The sequence below is a fragment of the Populus euphratica genome, unplaced genomic scaffold (genome assembly GCF_000495115.2).
Source record: "Populus euphratica unplaced genomic scaffold, PopEup_1.0 scaffold18.1, whole genome shotgun sequence".
In the NCBI taxonomy this organism is placed as follows: Eukaryota; Viridiplantae; Streptophyta; class Magnoliopsida; order Malpighiales; family Salicaceae; genus Populus; species Populus euphratica.
This window is the reverse complement of record NW_011499881.1, coordinates 558787-580525: the sequence shown is the minus strand read 5'-3', so window position 1 is coordinate 580525 and position 21739 is coordinate 558787. Positions and strand designations below refer to the sequence as shown.

Here is a 21739-nt window from a genome sequence, read left to right as displayed (position 1 = left end):
GCATTCTCCAGCCCATTTGTTTTCCGAGTGATATGGGCTCTAAAAATGAAGGGCATTCCATATGAGTTCATAGAAGAAGATGTTACCAACAAAAGTCCTCTGCTTCTGAAGAATAACCCTGTTCTTAAGAAGATCCCAGTGCTTCTCCATGGCGAAAAACCAGTTAGCGAGTCCATGATTATTGTCGAATACATCGATGAGATATGGCCCCAAAATCCCTTGTTGCCCAATGACCCTTACGAGAGAGCTCTGGCTCGTTTCTGGGTCAAATTTATCGACGATAAGGTAAAGAGTACAGACATCATTTTACATTACATATAATATTGTTATGAAACCGGACTTCCATGCTTAACTTTCTCTACTCCATTAGTTTCTATCAATTAATGTCATGATTAATTCTGGCTGCAGTGTTCTTCAGTGTGGCAAATCTCTCTCGCTCAAGGTGATGAACTTGAGAAGAGAGTGAAGGAAACCGTGGATTTGTTGCAAACTGTAGAAGAGCACGGGTTAGGGGAGAAGAAATTTTTTGGTGGAGACAACGTAGGGATAGCAGACATAGCTTTTGGTGCAGTTATTCATTGGTTGAAAATCATTGAAGAAATAGTAGGGGTAAAAGTATTTGAAGCACATAAATTTCCTCGCCTGCATGAATGGATTGAACATTTCAAGCAATTGCCTGCAGTTAAAGAAAACCTTCCGGATTGGGATTGGATTGTTTCCTACTTTAAGGGTTACAGAGAAGAGAGGCTTGCATCGGCCTGATCGCAGTTATACTGACAATAATAAAATCTGTGTTCTTCAGTGTTCCGGGGTTCTGGTGCTGTGTCCAGTCTCTCCTTGCCTTCGAGTCATCTTTGAGCTGTTTGTGGTTTGTTCTTTGTTTGTGTTGGGTCTTGCCCTCCTTTTCCTTCGTGCGCGTTCGTTTTGTACCGTACACGCGTGAAATAATAAGGAATATAGGACTCCATAGCTTCTGATTGTTGTTGGTGCTGATGATTAAACAAGTCTTTAATTTAGGGATAGTTTGTTCCGAACGGAGTTTTTTTAAATTAAAAAAAATATTTAAGATTAATTTTTATATATTTTATCATTTTAATGTTATTTGTGCTTACGATTAAACAAGTTTTTAGTTTAGGGGCAGTTTGTTCCGAATAGAGTTTTTCTAAATTAAAAAAAAAATGTTTAAGATTGATTTTTATATATTTTATCATTTTGATGTTGTTTGTGCTAATGATTAAACAAGTCTTTAGGAGCAGTTTGTTCCAAACGGAGTTTTTCTAAATTAAAAAAAAAATGTTTAAGATTGATTTTTATATATTTTATCATTTTGATGTTGTTTGTGCTGACGATTAAACAATTCTTCAGTTTAGGGGCAGCTTGTTCCGAACGGAGTTTTTTTTAAATTAAAAAAAAATGTTTAAGATTGATTTTTATATATTTTATCATTTTGATGTTTTTAGGTTAAAAATAAATTTAAAAAATATATATCATTTTAATATATTTTTGAGAAAAACACATTTCAAAAAATAACTAACACTATGTTCTTAAATACCCCACAGTTAACCAAAATTAGAAATAAAAAATGTTTGATATAAAATAACATATAGAATATAGAGTAGAGTATTTGAGAGAGTGTTTTTTTATATTTCAATTTATTTTTTAAATTACTTTTCATCTGAAAAATATAAAATATATTTTGAGGTATTTTAAAAGATTTTAATATATTAATTTTTATGGACCTTAATATCAAATATTCTGTAAATCCAAATAATATTAGCTTTTTTTATTCTTATTTTTGTTTTTGACAGAGGATGTTAGCTAATCTATAACACCATTACATATCATTTTATTTAGATCTTAATTAGATAGGTTGTTTTTTCTAAGTCATAGTTCAGTTTAATTTTTTTTAATATAAAAAAATAATATCTAAATAATAATAATGAAGAATTGGGTTAAATTTACTAAAGCCCAACTCATAATATAAAATCAAAACATCCTAAAAAAAAAAAGCATAAAGAAGTCATTAAGTTTCAAATATAATAACTTAATGTTAAAGATAAAAAAAATTTATTATGCAAAAGAAGTAAACTCAGGTTAATTTGACAAATTCACAACCTACAATACTAGAGTAAAATAAAAAAATTTAAAAGAAATACCTAACAAAAAAACTTTTAAAAAATCAAGCTAACTCGGGTTAACTTTACTAACTCGACATTATAATAATAAAAAAAAAAACTAAAAAATAACAAAGCTTAAGAGCAAATTATTCAATGCAAGACCATGACATTAAAAAAAAACTCAAAAAGATTTAGGAAAAAAATAATCAAACTTTTAAAAGAAATGCTTAGCAAAAAATATCAAAGTTCAATAAAAAACTTAATAAAAAATGTAAATTAGCTTGGATTAACTTTACCATATCACACTAGATAATCCATCACGAGCTTATGTGTGCATTTATTTTTAAATAATACTTAATAAAACACGCTTAAGGGTCAATAATTTAATAATAAATGATAAAATAAAATAAAATCAATTAAAGTTAACTCAATTAATTTGGGATTTAAGATATGAGACAAGAATATCCTAACAAAAAAAAAAGCAAAACAAATTTAGAAGTTCAGGGCTTTATAATTCAATATCAAATGATAAAAAAAAAACTAAAAAAGACTTTAAAAAATCAAACTTAAACCAGGTTCATCGTCAAAACTAGTTGATTGAATTATGAGACTGGATTACCTTATAAAAGATATACATTAAAAAACTATAAAAAAAATTAAAAATTAAAATAAGTAAAATTAAAATAATAAGAACTAAACAATACACATAAATAATTGACAGGAACTAATCAATGACTAAATCACAAAACAAAATAAATGAAAATGATTGAAAAAAATAAAAAATAAAGACTAAAATTGGAGACCAGATAAAAATAAATTAAACTTCCAAGGATAATAAAAAAATGAAAATAAAAAAATAATTATTAAAAGAATAAAGACTATATTGGATAAAAAATTTAATAAAATTAAATTATAAGGAATGAAATTAAAAATAAAACAAACTTAAAAAAATATTAAATTTTTTAAAAATAAAAATTAAACTCAAAACAAATACAGGATAACACGTTCAGATTCATCAAAGTTCCACACGTATACCAATGTCTAGGAGAGAGAAAAGAAAAGAAGGGGAAAAAAGATCAATTATCGCCAAAAATGTTGCTCAAAAAACAAAACGCCTCTTAAAATATATACGACTACCTTTTATGTCGGATGAGTAGGTGATCAGTCGTTTTTTGTCACCATATTTGTCTCCACTAAAATAGTATGGGTTGATGACGCGTCTATATGTATGGAGCACACGTATGCATGTTTTATTGATTTATTAATATTATAATAATATAAATTACTAAAAAAGCTCTAAAGGCATGTGAACACTACGAAAAAAAGTAATGATTCAAATACAAAATTATCTTTTTAGAACAACTTTTGATTTCTCAAAGTCAAAGGATAAACATATAATTTTACTTAATATAAATTCTTCAAATACAAAACAACTTTTTTTTTATAGACTAATATTTTTCTAGACACGATGAGCACAAATATTATTTTATTATATAAATAAATTTATAAAGATGCAAAGCCTTTGAATCAAAGGCTAATTTTTTGAGCTTCCAAAATAATATAATATTTATACCGTACACAAAAAACACAAAAACGTTATCCCTAACTAATTCTTAAATAACAATTGAATCACATGAAAACATGATATTAAGACAATCAATAAATGTAATAAAGGATAAAATAGTAAATATATTATCTGAATCTACAATGTTTTTATTCGTAAGAGTCTGTTTGGTAATAAAGTTACGGATATATTTTGTTTAAAATACAAATACAACTTATTTAATAATAAAAAAATATAATTTACTATTTATGTGTCCCACAATGTTTTTACGGCCAAAACACAGGGGAAAGAAAAGTAATTAATTGTTGTTTCATGTATACTGTTTATGTTAATTACACTGTTCAATAAATAATATAATTAGCATGAACAGTGTAGCATGTTGCACTATTTATTGAGCAGTGTAGCAAGTTTCACCATTATGGCTGGAACGGGTCTAGTTCAAAGTTTAATATGCATTGAATCGGATTCGGCTTAGTAAAATAAAAATAAAAATTATTTTTTATTTGTTAATTGTGTTATTATTTGAAAAACTAGTATTTAATATTATTCAATTGTATTATATAAATTATACAAAGATCGCTTGATGATACAGTATTTATAGAATTTGATCACAATTCCAATTTTGTTCCTAATTATATTTTACCTGACGTTGTTGCGCGCTTAAAAAATAAAAAAAAATATAGTCCTTCTCGGATGTATTTCATACGTGATGGAATTGTAGATAGTTTAATAGAATAATAAAAAATCTTTTATATAAAATGTTTTTTATTTCATGATATAATAACAACAGTTAAATGTACAATATTTAAATTAAAAATCACTAATATTAATATATATTTTTTAAAATTATTTTATAATCTAAATTTTAAAAAAATTATTAATTAAACACATAAATCTACTTTTTATTTAATTTTTATTTCAATCATAATTTTAATCTAATATATATAAATATCCAAATTAACTCTAATTAAAAATAATTTTTTTAAAATCACAATATCAACTAGCTAATACTAAACAGACAAATCATCGAAATTGGACAGAATGCCATTCTCACGACACGACAAAAAAAAAAAAAACATACAAATACGCTAAAAAGAAATAATACAAATATGATACGCATTCCTCCTCTTTTACTTCTTCCACTTCGATGGCACAGACCAACAATCAAGAATTACAGGAGAACCAAAGTAAGGATATGGACGAGGAATTGGCTTTAGCAATGGAGACGATGGGAAAGGAACGGGAAAGGAAAAGAAAGAAGATGAGAGAGGAAGGAGGCCTTCCCCTTTGTCAAGACCCATTGGATCTGCTTGGTAGGGACTTGATGTTGAGGGTTTTGAACAACGTCGATGCACGCAGCGTGGTGCGATGCCTCGTCGTCTCTCGTAGCTGGAACCGTGTTGCTTCTAGTGATCTTCCAAGCAAGACTCTTTCATTAAAAATCAGCACTATAAATGACCATGGCAGGTAAAGAACAATCACCATACAAATCCCTTGGTCATGGCGGAGGTAGTGAAGCTGCTTGGAGCATTCTCCAGCCCATTTGTTTTCCGAGTGATATGGGCTCTAAAAATGAAGGGCATTCCATATGAGTTCATAGAAGAAGATGTTACCAACAAAAGTCCTCTGCTTCTGAAGAATAACCCTGTTCTTAAGAAGATCCCAGTGCTTCTCCATGGCGAAAAACCAGTTAGCGAGTCCATGATTATTGTCGAATACATCGATGAGATATGGCCCCAAAATCCCTTGTTGCCCAATGACCCTTACGAGAGAGCTCTGGCTCGTTTCTGGGTCAAATTTATCGACGATAAGGTAAAGAGTACAGACATCATTTTACATTACATATAATATTGTTATGAAACCGGACTTCCATGCTTAACTTTCTCTACTCCATTAGTTTCTATCAATTAATGTCATGATTAATTCTGGCTGCAGTGTTCTTCAGTGTGGCAAATCTCTCTCGCTCAAGGTGATGAACTTGAGAAGAGAGTGAAGGAAACCGTGGATTTGTTGCAAACTGTAGAAGAGCACGGGTTAGGGGAGAAGAAATTTTTTGGTGGAGACAACGTAGGGATAGCAGACATAGCTTTTGGTGCAGTTATTCATTGGTTGAAAATCATTGAAGAAATAGTAGGGGTAAAAGTATTTGAAGCACATAAATTTCCTCGCCTGCATGAATGGATTGAACATTTCAAGCAATTGCCTGCAGTTAAAGAAAACCTTCCGGATTGGGATTGGATTGTTTCCTACTTTAAGGGTTACAGAGAAGAGAGGCTTGCATCAGCCTGATCGCAGTTATACTGACAATAATAAAATCTGTGTTCTTCAGTGTTCCGGGGTTCTGGTGCTCTGTCCAAGTCTCTTCTTGCCTTCGAGTCATCTTTGAGCTGTTTGTGGTTTGTTCTTTGTTTGTCTTGGGTCTTGCCCTCCTTTTCCTTCGCGCGGTCGTTTTGTACCGTACATGCGTGAAATAATAAGGAATATAGGACTCCATAGCTTCTGATTGTTGTTTGTGCTGACGATTAAACAAGTCTTCAATTTAGGGGCAGTTTGTTCCGAACGGTGTTTTTCTAAATTAAAAAAAAATGTTTAAGATTGATTTTTATATATTTTATCATTTTGATGTTTTTAAGTTAAAAATAAATTTAAAAAATATATATTATTTTAATATATTTTTAAGCAAAAGATATTTTAAAAAATAACTAATACTATGTTCTTAAATACCCATGGATAACCAAAATTAGAAATAAAAAGTGTTTGATATAAAATAACATATGGAGTAGAGTGTTTGAGAGAGTGTTTGTTTTTATATTTCAATTTATTAATTAAATTATTTTTCATCTAAAAAATATAAAATATATTTTTGAGGTATTTTAATATATTAATTTTTATGGACCTTAATATCAAATATTCTGTAAATCTAAATAATATTAGCTTTTTTCATTCTTGTTTTTGTTTTTGATCGAGGATGTTAGCTAATCTATAACACCATTACATGTCATTTTATTTAGATCTTAATTAGACAGGTGGTTTTTTCTACCTTGTAGGTTAGTTTAAATTTTTTTAATGTCAGAAATTAATATTTAAATAATGATAATCTAAGAAGAATTGGGTTAAATTTACTAAATCCCCACTTATAATATAAAATCAAAACATCCCGTAAAAAAAACATAAAAAAAACCATTAAGTTTAAGATATAATAACTTAATATTAAAAATAAAAACAATACCATGCAAATCAAGTCAACTCGAGTCAACTCGGATTAACTTGATAAACTCACGACCTGCAGTATAAAAATGAGATAAAAAAATTTAAAAGAAATACCTAGAAAAAACTTTAAAAAAAATTAAACTAACCTGAGTTAACTTTACCAATCCGGTATTGTAATAACCAAAAAATAACAAGCTTAAGAGCAAATTATTCAATGTAAGACCATGAGATTTAAAAAAAAAAGGAACTCCAAAAAATTTAGGAAAAAATAATCAAACTTTCAAAAGAAATGCTTAGCAAAAAATATCAAAGTTCAATAAAAAAAACTTAAAAAATACAAATTAACTTGGATCACACTAGAGATAATCCATCACGAGCTTATGTGTGCATTTATTTTTAAATAATACTTAATAAAAGATGCTTAAGGGTTAATAATTCAATGATAAAAGATAAAATTAAAAAAAAAAAACAAGTCAATTCAAGTTAATTCAACTAATTTATGATTTGAGATGTGAGACAAGAATAACCCAACAAAAAAAAAAGCAAAACAAATTAAGAAGTTCAAGGCTCTATAATTCAATATCAAATAATGAAAATAAAATAAAAGACTAAAAAAAACCTTAAAAAATCATACTTAAATCAAGTTTATCATCAAAACTAGTTAAAGACAAAGGTGAAAAAACTATAAAAAAATTAAAATTTTAAATAAATAAAATTAAAACAACGAGGACTAAATAATACACAAAAATAATTGACAGAAACTAATCAATGACTAAATTAAAAAACAATAAAAAATAAATACTAAAATTGAAAACCAAATAAAAATAAATTAAACTATCAAGGACAATAAAAAAATGAGAATAATAATAAAATAATAAGTATTAAAAGAATAAGAATCAAACTGGATAAAAAAATCTAATAAAAATAAAATAAACTTAAAAAAATATTAATTTTTTTAAATAAATAAAAACTAAATTCAAAATAAATGCAAGATAACACATTTTAATTCATTAATGTTCTACACGTATACCAAGGTCTAGGTGAAAGAAAAGAAAAGAAGGGGGGAAAAGACGAATTGTCGCCAAAAATGTTGCTCAAATAACAAAACGCCTCTTAAAAGATATACAACTACCTTCTATGTCGGGTGAGGAGGTGATCAGTCTTTTTTTGTCACCATATTTGTCTCCAAGTGCCACTAAAACAGTATGGGGGTGATGACGCGTCTATATGTATGGAGCACATGTATGCATGTTTTATTGATTTATTAATATTATAATAATATAAATTACTAAAATGGCTCTCAAGGCATACGAACACTACGAAAAAAAATTAATGATTCAAATACAAAATTATCGTTTTAGAACAACTTTTGATTTTTCAAAGTCAAAGGATAAATATATAATTTTACTGCATATAAATTCTTCAAAGACAAAACAATCTCTCTTTTTTATAGACTAATATTTTTTTAAACTTGATGAGCACAAATATTATTTAATTATACAAATAAATTTATAAAGACGCAAAGGCCTTGAATCAAAGGCTAATTTTTTAAGCTTCCAAAATAATATAATATTTATACTACATAGAAAACACAGAATAAAAACTTTATCCCTAACTAATTCTTAAATAACACTTGAATCACATGGAAAATGTGACGCTAAGGCAATCAATAAATGTAATAAAGAATAAAAAGATAAATATATTGTTTGAATTCATAGTATTTTTACTTACAAGAGTTGTTTAGTAATAAAGTTATGTTTGTATTTTATTTAAAATACAGATATAATTTATTTGATAAAAAAAAATACATTACCATTTTCGTGTCATATGATATTTTTGCAGCTAAAACACTACGGAAAGAAAAGTAATTACTTATTGCTTTTATTTATATTATTCATGTTAATTGTACTATTCAGCAAGCAATATAATTAACATAAACAATGTAGCAAGCTTCATTGTTCCGGCCGGAATGGGTTCAGCTCATAGCTTAATATACATTGAATCAGGTTTGATGTAGTAAAATAAAAATAAAAATATTTTTTTATTTTTGAATTATATCTTATTTGAAAAACTGATGTTTAATATTATTCAATGACACTATATAAATTATATAGAGATCGTTTGATGACATAACATTTACAGAATTTGATTGTAATTTCAATTTTATTTCTAATTATATTTTATCTAGTGTTTTTGCTAGTTTAAAAAACAAAATAAAAATAATAATTCTTGTCAAATGTATTTCATACATGATAGAATTGTAGATAATTTAATGAAATAAAAAAAATATTTTATATAAAATATTGTTTATTTCATGATATAATAATAATAGTTAAATATACAATATTTAAATTAAAAATCATCAATATTAATATATATTTTTTAAAATTATTTTATAATCTAAATTTTAAAAATATTATTAACTAAACACATTAATTACTTTTTATTTAATTTTAATTTTAACCTAATATATATAAAAATATAAAATTAATCTTAACTAAAATTATTATTTTTTTAAATTACAGCTACAAGTACCTAACTAAACAGACAAATCATTGAAATTGTACAGAATGCCATTCTCACGACACGACAAAAAGAAAACATACAAATATGGTAAAAAGAAAAATTACAAATATGATTCGCATTCCTCCTTTTTCTTCTTCCACTTCGATGGCACAGACCAACAATCAAGAATTACAGGAGAACCAAAGTAAGGATATGGACGAGGAATTGGCTTTAGCAATGGAGACGATGGGAAAGGAACGGGAAAGGAAAAGAAAGAAGATGAGAGAGGAAGGAGGCCTTCCCCTTTGTCAAGACCCATTGGATCTGCTTGGTAGGGACTTGATGTTGAGGGTTTTGAACAACGTCGATGCACGCAGCGTGGCACGATGCCTCGTCGTCTCTCGTAGCTGGAACCGTGTTGCTTCTAGTGATCTTCTCTGGACCTCCAAGGTGTTTTTCTTCTGTCTTTCCTTCTTAATTGATGTTTGTTCCGATACTGTGATGGGTTTGATTATCATTTATTTAATTGGGGAATTTTGAGGTGCTGTAGCTAAGTCTTTAATTAATTATTATTTGTTAGTTTGCTTGCTTTGATCTTTTCGTCAATGACTTATGCTAATAAACAAAAGATTAATGTGCTGTTAAGTTAGAGTGTAAGGTAGGGAGAATGTAAAGGTAAGGTAAGTGGAACAAATAGTATACAGAACGAAGTCGTTGGTGGTAGTGGGGGAGGAGAGGTTAGCACCTCGTTGCAGGTTTGAGAAGGCTACCATTTCCAATGAAATTTTGATGGGTCTCGGTGCCTTTTGCTAATGCCGCAAACTGAACATCCTTTCCTTTCTGAACAAAGAATTTTATTGTGCTATCAGGAAGCGTCCATTCCAGTTCTATGGTCCATGTTACTGTCTGTGTTCATGATGAAAAACTGCTGCATTGTTTGTTGGGAATAATTTATTTGTCCATTATGAAATTTGAATTCCACTTTTGCTGTCTGTTTTAGTGTGAGGAATTGTGGCATGGGAAGGCACACTTACCGCGCTTGTCTCTTGTCCGGGGAGTTTCCAAGTTAGATGCCTATTCACTATCTGTTATAGATGGTAAACGTGTGAGTATCGAATAACCTGGGTCCCTATTCCCCACTCTCTATCTCCTTTTCCATTTCATACAGTCCTCACTCAAGCAGAAACTTGTGCATACATGTTTTACATGCGAATGTGCTTGGGGAGACCCGAACAAAGTGATTGTTTTGTTTGTTGTTATGTCAGACTCGAATCGTGAAGGATGATTTGTGTGATCATGTCTGGGATTTTCATTTTACCAAGGTATGCTTCTTCTATACTTTTTGGAAGAGTTAAACCCAAGTCAGGTTGTGAATTTTTTTGCCATCAATATGGTGCCTAAATTTTCATAGTATAGTGCATTGATGATTCAACAAAGTTAAGCTTGCTGGCCTTAGAAAGTGTTAATTATGGAAGGATTTAATAGTTTACAAAGCCAAAGCTCTTTGCCATTTTGTTTATTGTTTGATTACAAATACCTGCATGTGAAGCAGCCTTGTGATAAAATTCATTCCAATTCTGAGGGATGTCATGTTTCAGTGCACATGTTCTCATGATTAATCCTTGGAATCCTTGCTCACTTGTTTGTGTGATAACCTGCTTTACTACATTTTCCCTCTTGGTGAAAGCTCTTGGTAATTCAAAGCCTTTTTCTCTGGTGGATTTTCCAATCATTCCAATAATTTCTGCATCTAATGTTGTGAATGACATCTACACCAATAATTCTCAATTTGGACAATCATCAACCTTTTGACTTTGTTTCTCTAGTTTAGTTCATATCTTGCTTGAGTCTCATTGCTACCCTTTCTTTATTAGCCCATTTAGTTTTGACAAATATCAATGCGCCCACAGGTGGCACCAGAATACTGGCGCAATCTTGATCCCTACTGGAAAGGCAATGGCCCTCCAATGCACCGCTACTTTCATCAAGATGGAAGCCAAACTGCAGATCCTGGCGACAAGGTCTGGGGTGGTCATGAATGCTGTTATTCCATCGTAACTAGTATGATTGGTGGAGGAAAGATCAGGGAGCACTATGTTCGGATAAACGGGTGGCTTCCTCTTGCCGTGTCCAGAAAACAGGACTGGAGCTGGGAAATGTCCAATAACTTCTACTGTTACTCCAGTGTTCCAGATGCCTACAAGGAAGGTGGAACAGGTCCACTATTTTTGGTTATGTAAATATTTCTCCTCATATATAATTATTGCTTTTAGTTTCCTCTGTTCAGCACCCTGCTTGAAACTGTAACTGAAATTGCAAGCTTTTTTATACAGGTTTATGTGAATAACTTAGTGCTAGGAAGTCATGCTTGAGACATATGATTTATGCTTTGTACAGAATATATCATAGGTATCCGTAAAAATAGGATGAACTTTTCCTTCGACAAGATTTGAAGAGTTCAGGGTATATACATAGGCCATGTTACGTGTTTGACCGTAAAGCTTCTCTGTACTGTACAAAAGAAGAATTGTTTCTGTCTGGTGCATGTGATTTTCACAGTATAGCGTGTATTCTTATTCTTTTACATCCTTGGGGTCGCATCATGTTTTTTGCTCGCTGAACTTTCATCTGTGGAGCCTAATTCGATTGCTCATCTTCCATAACGATATTGGCAAAACCAATTATACAGGAATTAGTTTTAGAATTGTACTTTACTCTATCGTTTAATTCTAGTTTACTCTTTATCTTGTCATTCTTATCATTAATGGTATTTCAAATACTCAATCATAGATCTCTGGTCACTCTCTCAAAGCAATCTGTCTATGAATCCCTCCTGGGACTCCCAAAACTCAATTTTCCTCTCTTTTCTTTTCCTGGAAAATACAAATGTCAGAGATGGAATTCAAAGTTTTGCTTTCAGTTCTCTTTCCATCCTGGGTTAACACAAATAAACTTAAGTTATTTAAAATAAAATGTATTTTTTTTGCATGTTTAATTTTTTTTTATTCAACCCGTACAAAATTCTAGTAGAAAACTAATCAGTATCATAACTCTGCATCTTTGCCCACCTCAAACAACTTTAAAACAAAATGTTGTAGTTGGAGTGACAGATTATACCCATTAGATTTTGATATGTATCGAAACAATAGGGTCGCAAATTAACTTAACACGAGAGGAGATGGATTGGATGAAGGTAAAAAGAAAAGGACTTGCAACTTAAATGTTAAATAAATACATGAGTGGTCTGAACCCGCATGGCCTGAAACTGACGGAGGTTAATGCTAAATAAGAAGGCTATAAGAAGGCATGTCTTCAATCCGCAAGACATCATCCATTAGAAGTTCTCTCTCCACCTGAGCTCGAGTAGATTTTAAGATATCCTAATACATAAACATACAAGGATAATGTCCTGAGGGGATTCATGAAATTTGAATTGAAGTGACCACGAAGTATTGGTATACTGATAAACAGACCTAAATCATGTATCTCTATGAACACAAAAGGAACAAAGTAGATTGTATAGATTCTCACATTGAACTCCATGTATGTAGCATTTCTCTCTAGCCATTGCTTGTCCATGACCACAAACGCCACGCAATAGAGCAGGTCAAATGCCCATTCATTTTCTGAAAACACATGGACTAGTCACTGGGCAGCCATATAAACAAGTGAATTTATATATCCCTGGGTTACTGACAAAGCTAAGTAGCCAATTCTACTTTCAGCCACTTCAACATCACAAGGTTAAATGACTTCGTTTACACAATGACAACTATTCTTAGCCTTTCTAATGTATCGGAGCTGCATAGGGTTTGTTAGGATTTATGATTGTATGACCTTAATATTTTACTGGATATAGCTCTTGCTTCTTACCTGATAGCATCTGTAAGAAAACCGATCTGACAAATGTTCTTCTAGTTTTCACTGCAAACAAATAAGTTTGCCAAATTAAAATGGGTGTAAAAGATACAGGAAATTAAGGCCAAAATAAAGACATTTGTCGGTTCATGTAGATATTCTAGGAGCACGAGGCCATAGAAGATCAAAATTTGGGAAGAGATTAAAGGATGAGAGTAATCATGATGTTTGTCAAGATGCAGTTGATGTGAAATTCTGAAGAAAAACTATTCATTTCACACTCACAGGCATCAAGATCGAGCATCTGCATAATCATAAATGTGATATTTACACCAGCAACAGCAAATGGATACTCCCAAGCAGATCTTTTTCCTCCTTGCTTTTTTAGCAAATGTTGAAATGATGTCTGTAACGAAAGAAGAAGAAGAAGATGTTATTGCAAAACACAGTCTGATGTAGCCAAGGGTTCAGCCAATTTATTCAAACATCTCTGGACAGCCAGGTAAGTATCTTACTGAAAATGTCTTTGCAAAGAATAATAGATTCTCCAAAGAAATGAACCCAGCTCCTCTGTTCACCAGGGAAAAATGCTCAGCTAAATAAGTGAAAATAATTACACCAGATATGCTGAACGGATGACAAGCAGAAAAAACAACCTGAAATCAGTTGATGGATCTCTTCCCTGCCACCCCATTTCTTTCCATTGATCAGATATTAATCCATTTAGTTCCTGATCAGGATACGTGGCAGACCATAGAGCTCTCAAAGCATCCTGTTCTCATGAAACTTCACTTATTAATTGGCCAAGTTTTCTGGCAGAAAAATTTAAAAGCAGGATGCAGTTTTAGGATTTTAGTTTTAACCACTGCATCTAAGTTACCAATTTAATTCTATCAGATATCCCCATCCATATCTCTGGCTTAAGATATGAAACAAAGTTGTCAAGTCAGGAGTTAGGTGCTCCTAAGGAAATTCCAATAATTTTAAAAAGGAAATAAAACCATACCTGGTGATCTGGTCTGGAAGCATCAAAATAAACCTTCATTCTATGCTTCAACCTTTTGAATCTTTCTTCCTGCGGAATTTAAAACTAATCTATCATGGTGGATTTTCATAAACAGAAAAGAGAGAGGGGGGGAGGGAGAGGGAGAGGGAGAGGGAGAGGAGTGCAACAGATCACAAAACTGGAAAAGCAATAATAAACTTCTATGAAGTCTCAATTTCATGATTGCGGATAAACCAGATTAAAGGTACAGTTTAGGGTAAAATCGAGCCCTATTTCTACACGACCTGTATAATCAAAGGCATTTTAGTGACAATGCAAGCATGGAGAACTCTCTAAGAATAAACAAATGAAATTGGTAATGCACGGCACATATGGCTGACATGGGAGGACAATGAGTAAATCTCAGTGTGTCCTATACTTCTATTTGCCTGCATTTGTGACCGTATATCATTGATCTTGCTTAACTAATTGCAAAGTGAAAGCAACCCCTGACAGAGACAAGAGACTTAAACAACAAGGACTAGGACTCTAGGTTTGTCAAGAAGCATTGCAGTGAAGGATGATTGATCAAACTATTGAAACCAGCTTTATCAAGTTGAACTTCCAAGTTTGACAGAGCAGACCAAGTTGGAGCATCACATAGCTCAGCTCCATTTGGCCCATGAATGACAAAGGAAGGCCTTTTTACAGGTAGGAATTGACATAAGCCAGATGTTTAGAGTTCAGTGTTAGAAGAAAAGAAAAATAGTTGCAAAAACAACAGGAAAAACCAACAAAAACCATCTTTTTTATTCATTCAATACAAAATGTTTCTTATTAGGTGTTCACTTGCCTGTCGAGGGGTCAAGTTAATGCAAATTCGTTCATACGCTCCCTTTCGCTTGAAGCAAACACAGGTGAGGCCCTTACCGATCCAAGTAGGTGTCCCACAAGTTGCATCATCATCTGCATACAACCATAAAAATCCTTGCTTCAATCATCAAGTACAACAATCACTTCAGCAACCAATGACGATTAGCAAGATATTTCCAGCCATTATTTTAGCCCGAAATACAAGAACGAACGAGGAAAAATAAAAGGCTACCAACACGCAAAGCAAGACAATCTTTAGCCACCTGGTTTCACAACCACGCCAAAGCATTTCATATCAGCAATACGGAAAGGCAACTCTCCCAATTCTAAAAAGTGAAGTTTAAGGTGATGAATCCTACGTGACATAAGCTTATTACAGCACAAGACAATGAAAAGAAACATATTTCTGGTGATAGGCATGGAGCAGTCTGCTACCTAACCAGTCTTGTCATTGAAATGGCAGTGGGGACCTACAAACTAGAGCTGACTTAAGCTATAGGTAACTTTAGCAATGATACAAGATTCACTTGACAAAAAAAGCTGCAAGAGTTTATCAATTATACTTTGTAAAATAAAAATTATCTTTATTTAATAAAAAAATCCAAATATAAAATTAAGATTGCTCAAAACTCCATTTACAGATATACATGAAAATAATAAAAATAATATTTCTTAAATATTTTTAAAAACTTCTTTTCTAGTTTTGCTCGAGACGATAGGGAGGTTTGTGCTATGTCCTCGTACAAATACGCGCGTATATAAATAGTCCAGTGGTATTTTACCATCCTTTTCGTCTCAATGCCTGATGCCAGTCAAACAGTACAGAGAGTGAGACACACGCTGAGCAGGAAATCTGGGACCACGAATCCGACCACATGGAAAACATATGGTACCCATGTAAGCACTCGATCCAACACGCACCAATAATGGAAAGTGCGTCAAGGTGCCCTATTTAAAAAAAAAAAAAAAAACCATCCAATCATCTCAAAGCACTGGTTCGCTGTTGTTTTCCCTTGGCGCCTGGTTGCAAATAGAGACAAACCTCCACTCTCCGCCAGCGTTTACGGTGTATTTTTTAAAAAAATAACCTAAGTAAAAAAATAAATAGAAAAGGGCCCCGAAAATAATTTTTTTTCCTTTAAAAAAAGGTGGTCATTTGTTTAACGGAAGGTCTTTGCTTGGCAATTATACTATACCTGCGCGACCTTTTAGTGGGAAGTACACCCGTCCAATCAATTACCGTCACTGGCCCGCGAGAGAATGGGCTTCGGTACCCTTTTCGGTGCACTGTGGTCCCCCTCTCCCTCGCTCATAGTTAGCTACTCTTATACTCTCAATTGCGCCGAATCCGGACAGATTCAAATAACCAGTTCATTCCACGTTAATCCCAGATTTGCTGTAATGACCTATCATATTTACATAATAATTATATTTTATTAAAGAGACATTTGTTTTATAAAACATATTTTAAAAAAACAAAACACTTTTCAAACTTTCTCTTTCTCATAATTATTTAACTTTAAAGAAATTAATTAATAAAAAAGAGTTTTAATATTAAAAAAACAAGCCTTTTTAATAGGAGAGTGTTTTCCTTCTCGAAACTTGAAAAACACCTTTTGTATCTTAAAAAAAATAAAGTGAAATGATTAATTAGTCGGTAAAATCAACTGTTAAACTAAGATTCATAATACTAAAAAACAATTTAATATTTTGATAAATATAAAATATAATTTTAAAATAAAAATGTATTGAGAGGTACAATGAACACTCCAGCATGTTAGACGTGGCAACATTTAGACATCACTTTAGACATTGTGCAGTGTTCGAAGATAGCTTTTCTTGATATATTAGAATCGTCTCGGCAACTCCATTCCAAAACAACGTCTGTGGCCTCTTGATTTTCAGTTGAGCATCTAAATTTATTTATTTTTTCCTTTAATTTTCAAACTTATCCTTCTAAATTCTCAAAACAACTTTTTAATTTAATTTTTTCTTTGAATTGGTTATATTTTTTTTATTTTTTTTATTTGAAATAATTTATAATATTAAATTTATTTTAATTTTATTATCCTGTAGCTTTTTTAGTTGTTGGTTATTGTTTTTTAATTATTATTTATTTTATTTAAAGTAATTTACAAAATTAGATTTTATTTTTATTTTTTAAATAAACTTTTAAAAAAGTGTTTTTTAGCTTGATTTTCATACATAACCAAATACAAAAAGAATATTTTCCATCAAATAACTAAACACAGAAAAATAATTAATTTACATAAGAACTACTTTCTAAAAAAAAAAAAAGGTCTCCGGCGAAGAAACTGGCCTAAGTTAAAATATCCAGTGGTTTAGCATTTGTTCATTTTCTGATGCATGCAATGCATAGATTTATGGTAAAACCGTGTCCACCCCTAGTATATTGAGATTAAATCGCCAGTAATGTTCTCGTAAAACACGGATCTAGATCCAATTACACAAACACTTGGCAGAGAGTTTTTTTTATTATTAACAGAATTCATTGATTACAAATTCGTGAAAGAAAAAAAACAAATCAGATATTGCATTATCAAGGCGAAGAATATTATTTGACAGAGAAGACAATCCAGAGTGTCTGATTGCAATACAAATGAATGGAGAATTAAACACACGCAGAGCTCTGGAAATCGAAAACACGACGAGTCAATTGAAGTTGATACTGCAGTTGATGGCTGTGTGTGCGCGTGTGTTTGGGACATGAAGCTATATGGAAACAGAGGAGCTAATCAATGCAAGGGGATCAAATGGTAGAGGTCGCCATGCGGGAGTGAGGAGAAAGAGAATACCTGAAGAAGCAGAACCGTGAGCGCATGATCGGTTGATGGATGTTGAAGGGGAGAGATTACGGATGGCTACGCAGCTGCCCTCACTCCTAACCACGCTCATCTCAAAATTATTGAAATCCACCAATTTACTGAATACACCCAGTTCTGTGGAGGAAAAAACAAAACAGGAAGGGAGGGAGGGAGCGGTTCCTTCTGGTCCCGACTTTGGTGATTGAGGGGGGGTGATAAAGGGGTTGTCCAATGCCGAGAACACCCCGGTCCCTTCCTCGTCCCGTTTCACATATGGAGACGAATTTACGGATTGCCCAGAGAGAGGTGAGCTTGTCAATACGATGTAACTCAAGTGACATTATTATCTTATTCTATAAATATTGCTGTTAATCAATTACGAATTCTTATGCTCTCGACAGTTATCTAATATGGCAGGTTTTGGATCGTGGTACGTTTTTTTAAAAAAATGTTTTTTGTTTTTTAAATATATTAAAATAATGTATTTTTTATTTTTTAAAATTTATTTTTAATATTAGTACATTAAAATAATTTAAAAATAAAAAAATTATTCAAGTTTTTACAAAATACTTTACAGAAAAACAACGTGGCGTATATGTACGTAAGAGGCTGTTTAAATGATTATTAGTTTACAATGTCATGTACGGGCTGTGATTTGAATAAAAAAACAAATGTAAAAAGAATATACTTAGAGCACTGATAATTATTAATGTTATCACTAAACCCGTTAATTGATTAGTTGATCAACTCTTAAAGATTTTTTATTTAATTTAAAATTAAAATTAAATCATATATAACTTGATTTAACATGACTGGATTAATTATATCAATCCAAATGCAACTTAGCTATTTATGAACAAAATTAAAATTAAAAATTAATAAAAATAAATCTCATGACTCAACTTTACATCTGGCTTGGGTTTAACATCAGAAGAAAGTAAGAGTCATTTACCGTAATTCAATTAACTTGATTAGTATAAATATAACTGACTAATTACTAAAAAAACATGAGACTGAAAAAAAAAAAAAACAAACTTCGCACTCTACGAGCTTTCGCGGATCTTTTAGTTGCTTTAGGGTTTACACTTTACACCAATGATATTACACTACGAAGGATCATTCGAAAAAATGGCAATCCAGTTCCATGCACGAGGGAGTACAGAGTACGAGCATCTCAATTACTGCTGTTTCGAGCAGCCAGATCTTCGAAGAGGACCAAATAATTGAACCCTTGATCCTTGAAATCCTTCTATGCCTGATGGTTTTAGATCCTTCTCTCTTTTTTTTTTTTTTTTAATTTATGTGGGGTGTTCGGGCCAGCTTACGCGCACCACGACTAATCCCCACAGCTCATTAAACATCCTGCAAGCCCAGTGAACAAATAAGTCACTGTGGGGGTGACAAGCATCATGATAAGATTCAAACCCAGATACAAAGAAAAGAAACAAACCCCTCCTACCATTAGACTATAACCTCACTTGCTCCTTCTCCCTTCTTTTGTTGCTCCTGTACTTTCATTTTTAGAACTTATCACGAGCCGAGAAGGAAATCTAAGAGGATTATTGCAGAAAAATCGGGATGGTGCATCATTTGGAGATAACAAAGAAAGGGCAGTACGGACTTTCTAGCTTGTTTGTAGTTTGGCAAACCTACAACTCGGCAGCCATCTGTGGTCATGGTGACAAAAAGTCTAAAGCAGTCTTCAGATTCCACATGGCAGACTGTTTTCGGAACCGTCCCGAGTAAACTTATCAGTGCTATCTCTATACAATCTGGGAATGCCATGCCCAGTCTCGTTCGAGAGAGTGGAAGCCCCGCGCTAAAAGCAGGAAATTCTGAGTTCCTGATGAGGGGACATTTGGAACTGATTCCAAACGATAATTTCCTATATTTTGAATTATTTTTTTATTTTAAATTAATTTTTATATATATTTTTGGATTTTTTATGTGTTGTTATAAAAAATAATTTTTTTAAAATAAAAAAATATTATCTTAATATATTTTTAAATAAAAAATATTTTAAAAATAATTCTCTCATATAATTTATCAATTAGAATATTAAGTGTTAGTTTAGATTCTTTTGATTTTGAATCATAATTCAAAGGTTATTTTCTTATAAATAAATTATGATAAAATTAATTCATGTAGAATATTTTTTTTATAAGTAAATTAAATTACAAGTTATCCATAACTAAATATATTTTAAATTTTTTTATGAATTTTAAATTTTAAAAAATAACTTAACTCGATTAACAAAATTATGCCAACACCCTCCTTGTCGAGGTAAAAAGTGAACTGCAGCTGTGCGTTCCACGAGCTTGAACAGCGCCTCAGATAAATGGGAATTCGGCCGACGACAAAAACAAGGACAATTACGTTATGTTTTTGGAGTTTGCTACCTCACACTTTATTGCTTGGTCGTCTAATCGTAGACTTTTTATGAACTGCCACGTGGCAAGGGTTCCGAGAGGGCAGAAAAGGCATTTTGTAAAGAACTTTTTAGAGGAAGGAACTTTTTGAGACTTGAAAGCATGGCAACAAGCCAACACGGAGAATCATGGATGTCACCCACGCTACCTAACTCCCCACATGGCTATAACAGTAGCAATGCAACTCGCCACTTCCTAGCTCGGAAGCCTTCTTTTTTCCATGGATATTAACTATTAATAATATAAAAAAAAAAACAAGCATTTTTATAATTTTTATGATTATAATTTTAAAAAATAGGTTTACAAAAATTTTAATTGTGGTTTTTAAAATATTATCTAATGTATATAATATTATAGGGTGTGTTAGTATTTAGTTGTGCCCGTAGTTAGGTAACCCGCCACAAGCTTGGAAACTTCCTTCATTTTTTTTTATGGATATTAATTATTAATAAAAAACATTAGTCATTTAGTATGTGTTTAATATTGTTAACTTTCTACAGTTATGGTTTAAAAAATGTATTTTAAAAAATATTTCCAGTTACAATTTAAAAATACTAGCTAGTATATAAAATATTATGTATTATTGATTTGATTTTATCGAGAATAAAATAATTAAAGCAATAAATTAAGTTAATTTTTTTTTTATTTGATTTAAATGGTCTAATAGGAAATTTTCAGTAATGCGTATCTTGCTGTTTGGAAATAACGCATAGGGAGAGGGGTTTTTTATTTTTGAAAAAAAATGAAATAAAAGATCTTCTTTCTAATAAATTATGAGGCATGGGGATTAAATTGAATTAATTGAAAAAGTACGAGGGGTTGGATGTACACAGTAGTTTTTTTAAAAAAAAAACAAATAGCGCTGGGGGATCCCGCTGCCTTCCCCTGTCTCTTTGGGCTGGAGATAGATTTCACAAAGTCATCCTCCGAACTGGTTTGTCTGGAGCTTTGATTGGTGAATTCCATCAGATAAGAATGATAATTTTTGAATTTTCGTTCGATGCTGTCCCCTGGTTTCGCTATATTAGAAAGACAAAGACATGCATGTCACGGGTAATATAGGAGATAAGAAACGCTTTTCACTGCGAGGTAAAAAACTCGATCTTCAGTGCATTTTTTTACCCCGGACAGTAGTGGAGCTTTAACAAAGTTTACCTGAGTGTTTTTGATTTTGTCGTTACATATCTTTTTTCAAAAAGATATTTTTAAATTTTTTTAATTTAAAAATATATTAGATTTAATTTTTGTTTAATATTTTTGAATAATTTTAATACGATGATGTCAAGAATGAAAATAAAATAATTTCAACTTATTTTGAATTATATAAAAAATATCTTGTATCGCAATACTAAATACACTAATTTTTATACATA

At 31.4% G+C, this 21739-nt stretch overlaps 4 protein-coding genes across 6 annotated transcripts in view; 3 read left to right on the top strand and 1 right to left on the bottom strand.

The window, feature by feature from the left end:
• Nucleotides 1-1030, top strand: part of LOC105129378 (probable glutathione S-transferase) — a 22564-nt gene extending 21534 nt beyond the window's left edge. For both annotated transcript variants that reach the window (XM_011031403.1, XM_011031404.1), the window contains exons 2-3: nucleotides 1-285; nucleotides 409-1030. In XM_011031403.1, coding sequence (XP_011029705.1) covers nucleotides 1-285; nucleotides 409-762 — 639 coding nt within the window. In that variant the 3' untranslated portion in view covers nucleotides 763-1030. The remainder of the gene's footprint in view (nucleotides 286-408) is intronic.
• Nucleotides 1031-5146: 4116 nt separating this feature from the next.
• On the top strand, nucleotides 5147-6238 carry LOC105129374 (probable glutathione S-transferase). Its single transcript, XM_011031397.1, has 2 exons — nucleotides 5147-5493; nucleotides 5617-6238. The coding sequence occupies exons 1-2, from the start codon at nucleotides 5182-5184 to the stop codon at nucleotides 5968-5970; spliced, it is 666 nt and encodes a 221-aa protein (XP_011029699.1). The 5' UTR covers nucleotides 5147-5181; the 3' UTR covers nucleotides 5971-6238.
• Nucleotides 6239-9491: 3253 nt separating this feature from the next.
• On the top strand, nucleotides 9492-11934 carry LOC105129373 (uncharacterized). Its single transcript, XM_011031396.1, has 4 exons — nucleotides 9492-9846; nucleotides 10397-10501; nucleotides 10662-10718; nucleotides 11307-11934. Exons 1-4 carry the CDS (start codon nucleotides 9502-9504, stop codon nucleotides 11634-11636), a joined length of 837 nt encoding a protein of 278 aa, XP_011029698.1. The 5' UTR covers nucleotides 9492-9501; the 3' UTR covers nucleotides 11637-11934.
• A 521-nt stretch (nucleotides 11935-12455) lies between these two features.
• Nucleotides 12456-18182, bottom strand: LOC105129372 (ELMO domain-containing protein C-like). Of its 2 annotated transcripts, none has more exons than XM_011031395.1 (9): nucleotides 17929-18182; nucleotides 15093-15205; nucleotides 14261-14329; nucleotides 13911-14026; nucleotides 13770-13824; nucleotides 13540-13660; nucleotides 13270-13320; nucleotides 12928-13022; nucleotides 12456-12776 (listed from the first exon to the last, which is right to left on the bottom strand). In XM_011031395.1, the coding sequence occupies exons 1-9, from the start codon at nucleotides 18026-18028 to the stop codon at nucleotides 12678-12680; spliced, it is 819 nt and encodes a 272-aa protein (XP_011029697.1). In that variant the 5' UTR covers nucleotides 18029-18182; the 3' UTR covers nucleotides 12456-12677. The 2 variants fall into 2 exon arrangements, with proteins under 2 accessions (XP_011029697.1, XP_011029695.1); XM_011031393.1 differs by lacking the exon at nucleotides 17929-18182 and adding an exon at nucleotides 15376-15638.
• Between the last annotated feature and the right edge of the window lie 3557 nt (nucleotides 18183-21739).

Excerpts from the sequence above, each read along its gene's own strand:
- LOC105129374 (XM_011031397.1), top strand. The coding sequence starts at position 5,182 with ATGGCGGAGGTAGTGAAGCTGCTTGGAGCATTCTCCAGCCCATTTGTT. Across the intron at positions 5,494-5,616 it reads TCAAATTTATCGACGATAAG|TGTTCTTCAGTGTGGCAAAT; the intron begins GTAAAGAGTACA and ends TTCTGGCTGCAG.
- LOC105129373 (XM_011031396.1), top strand. The coding sequence starts at position 9,502 with ATGGTAAAAAGAAAAATTACAAATATGATTCGCATTCCTCCTTTTTCT. Across the intron at positions 10,502-10,661 it reads CTGTTATAGATGGTAAACGT|ACTCGAATCGTGAAGGATGA; the intron begins GTGAGTATCGAA and ends TTGTTATGTCAG. Across the intron at positions 10,719-11,306 it reads GGGATTTTCATTTTACCAAG|GTGGCACCAGAATACTGGCG; the intron begins GTATGCTTCTTC and ends ATGCGCCCACAG.
- LOC105129372 (XM_011031393.1), bottom strand. The coding sequence starts at position 15,532 with ATGCCTATCACCAGAAATATGTTTCTTTTCATTGTCTTGTGCTGTAAT. Across the intron at positions 14,330-15,092 it reads TTAACTTGACCCCTCGACAG|GAAGAAAGATTCAAAAGGTT; the intron begins GCAAGTGAACAC and ends TAAATTCCGCAG. Across the intron at positions 13,023-13,269 it reads TTTCTTACAGATGCTATCAG|AAAATGAATGGGCATTTGAC; the intron begins GTAAGAAGCAAG and ends ATGTGTTTTCAG.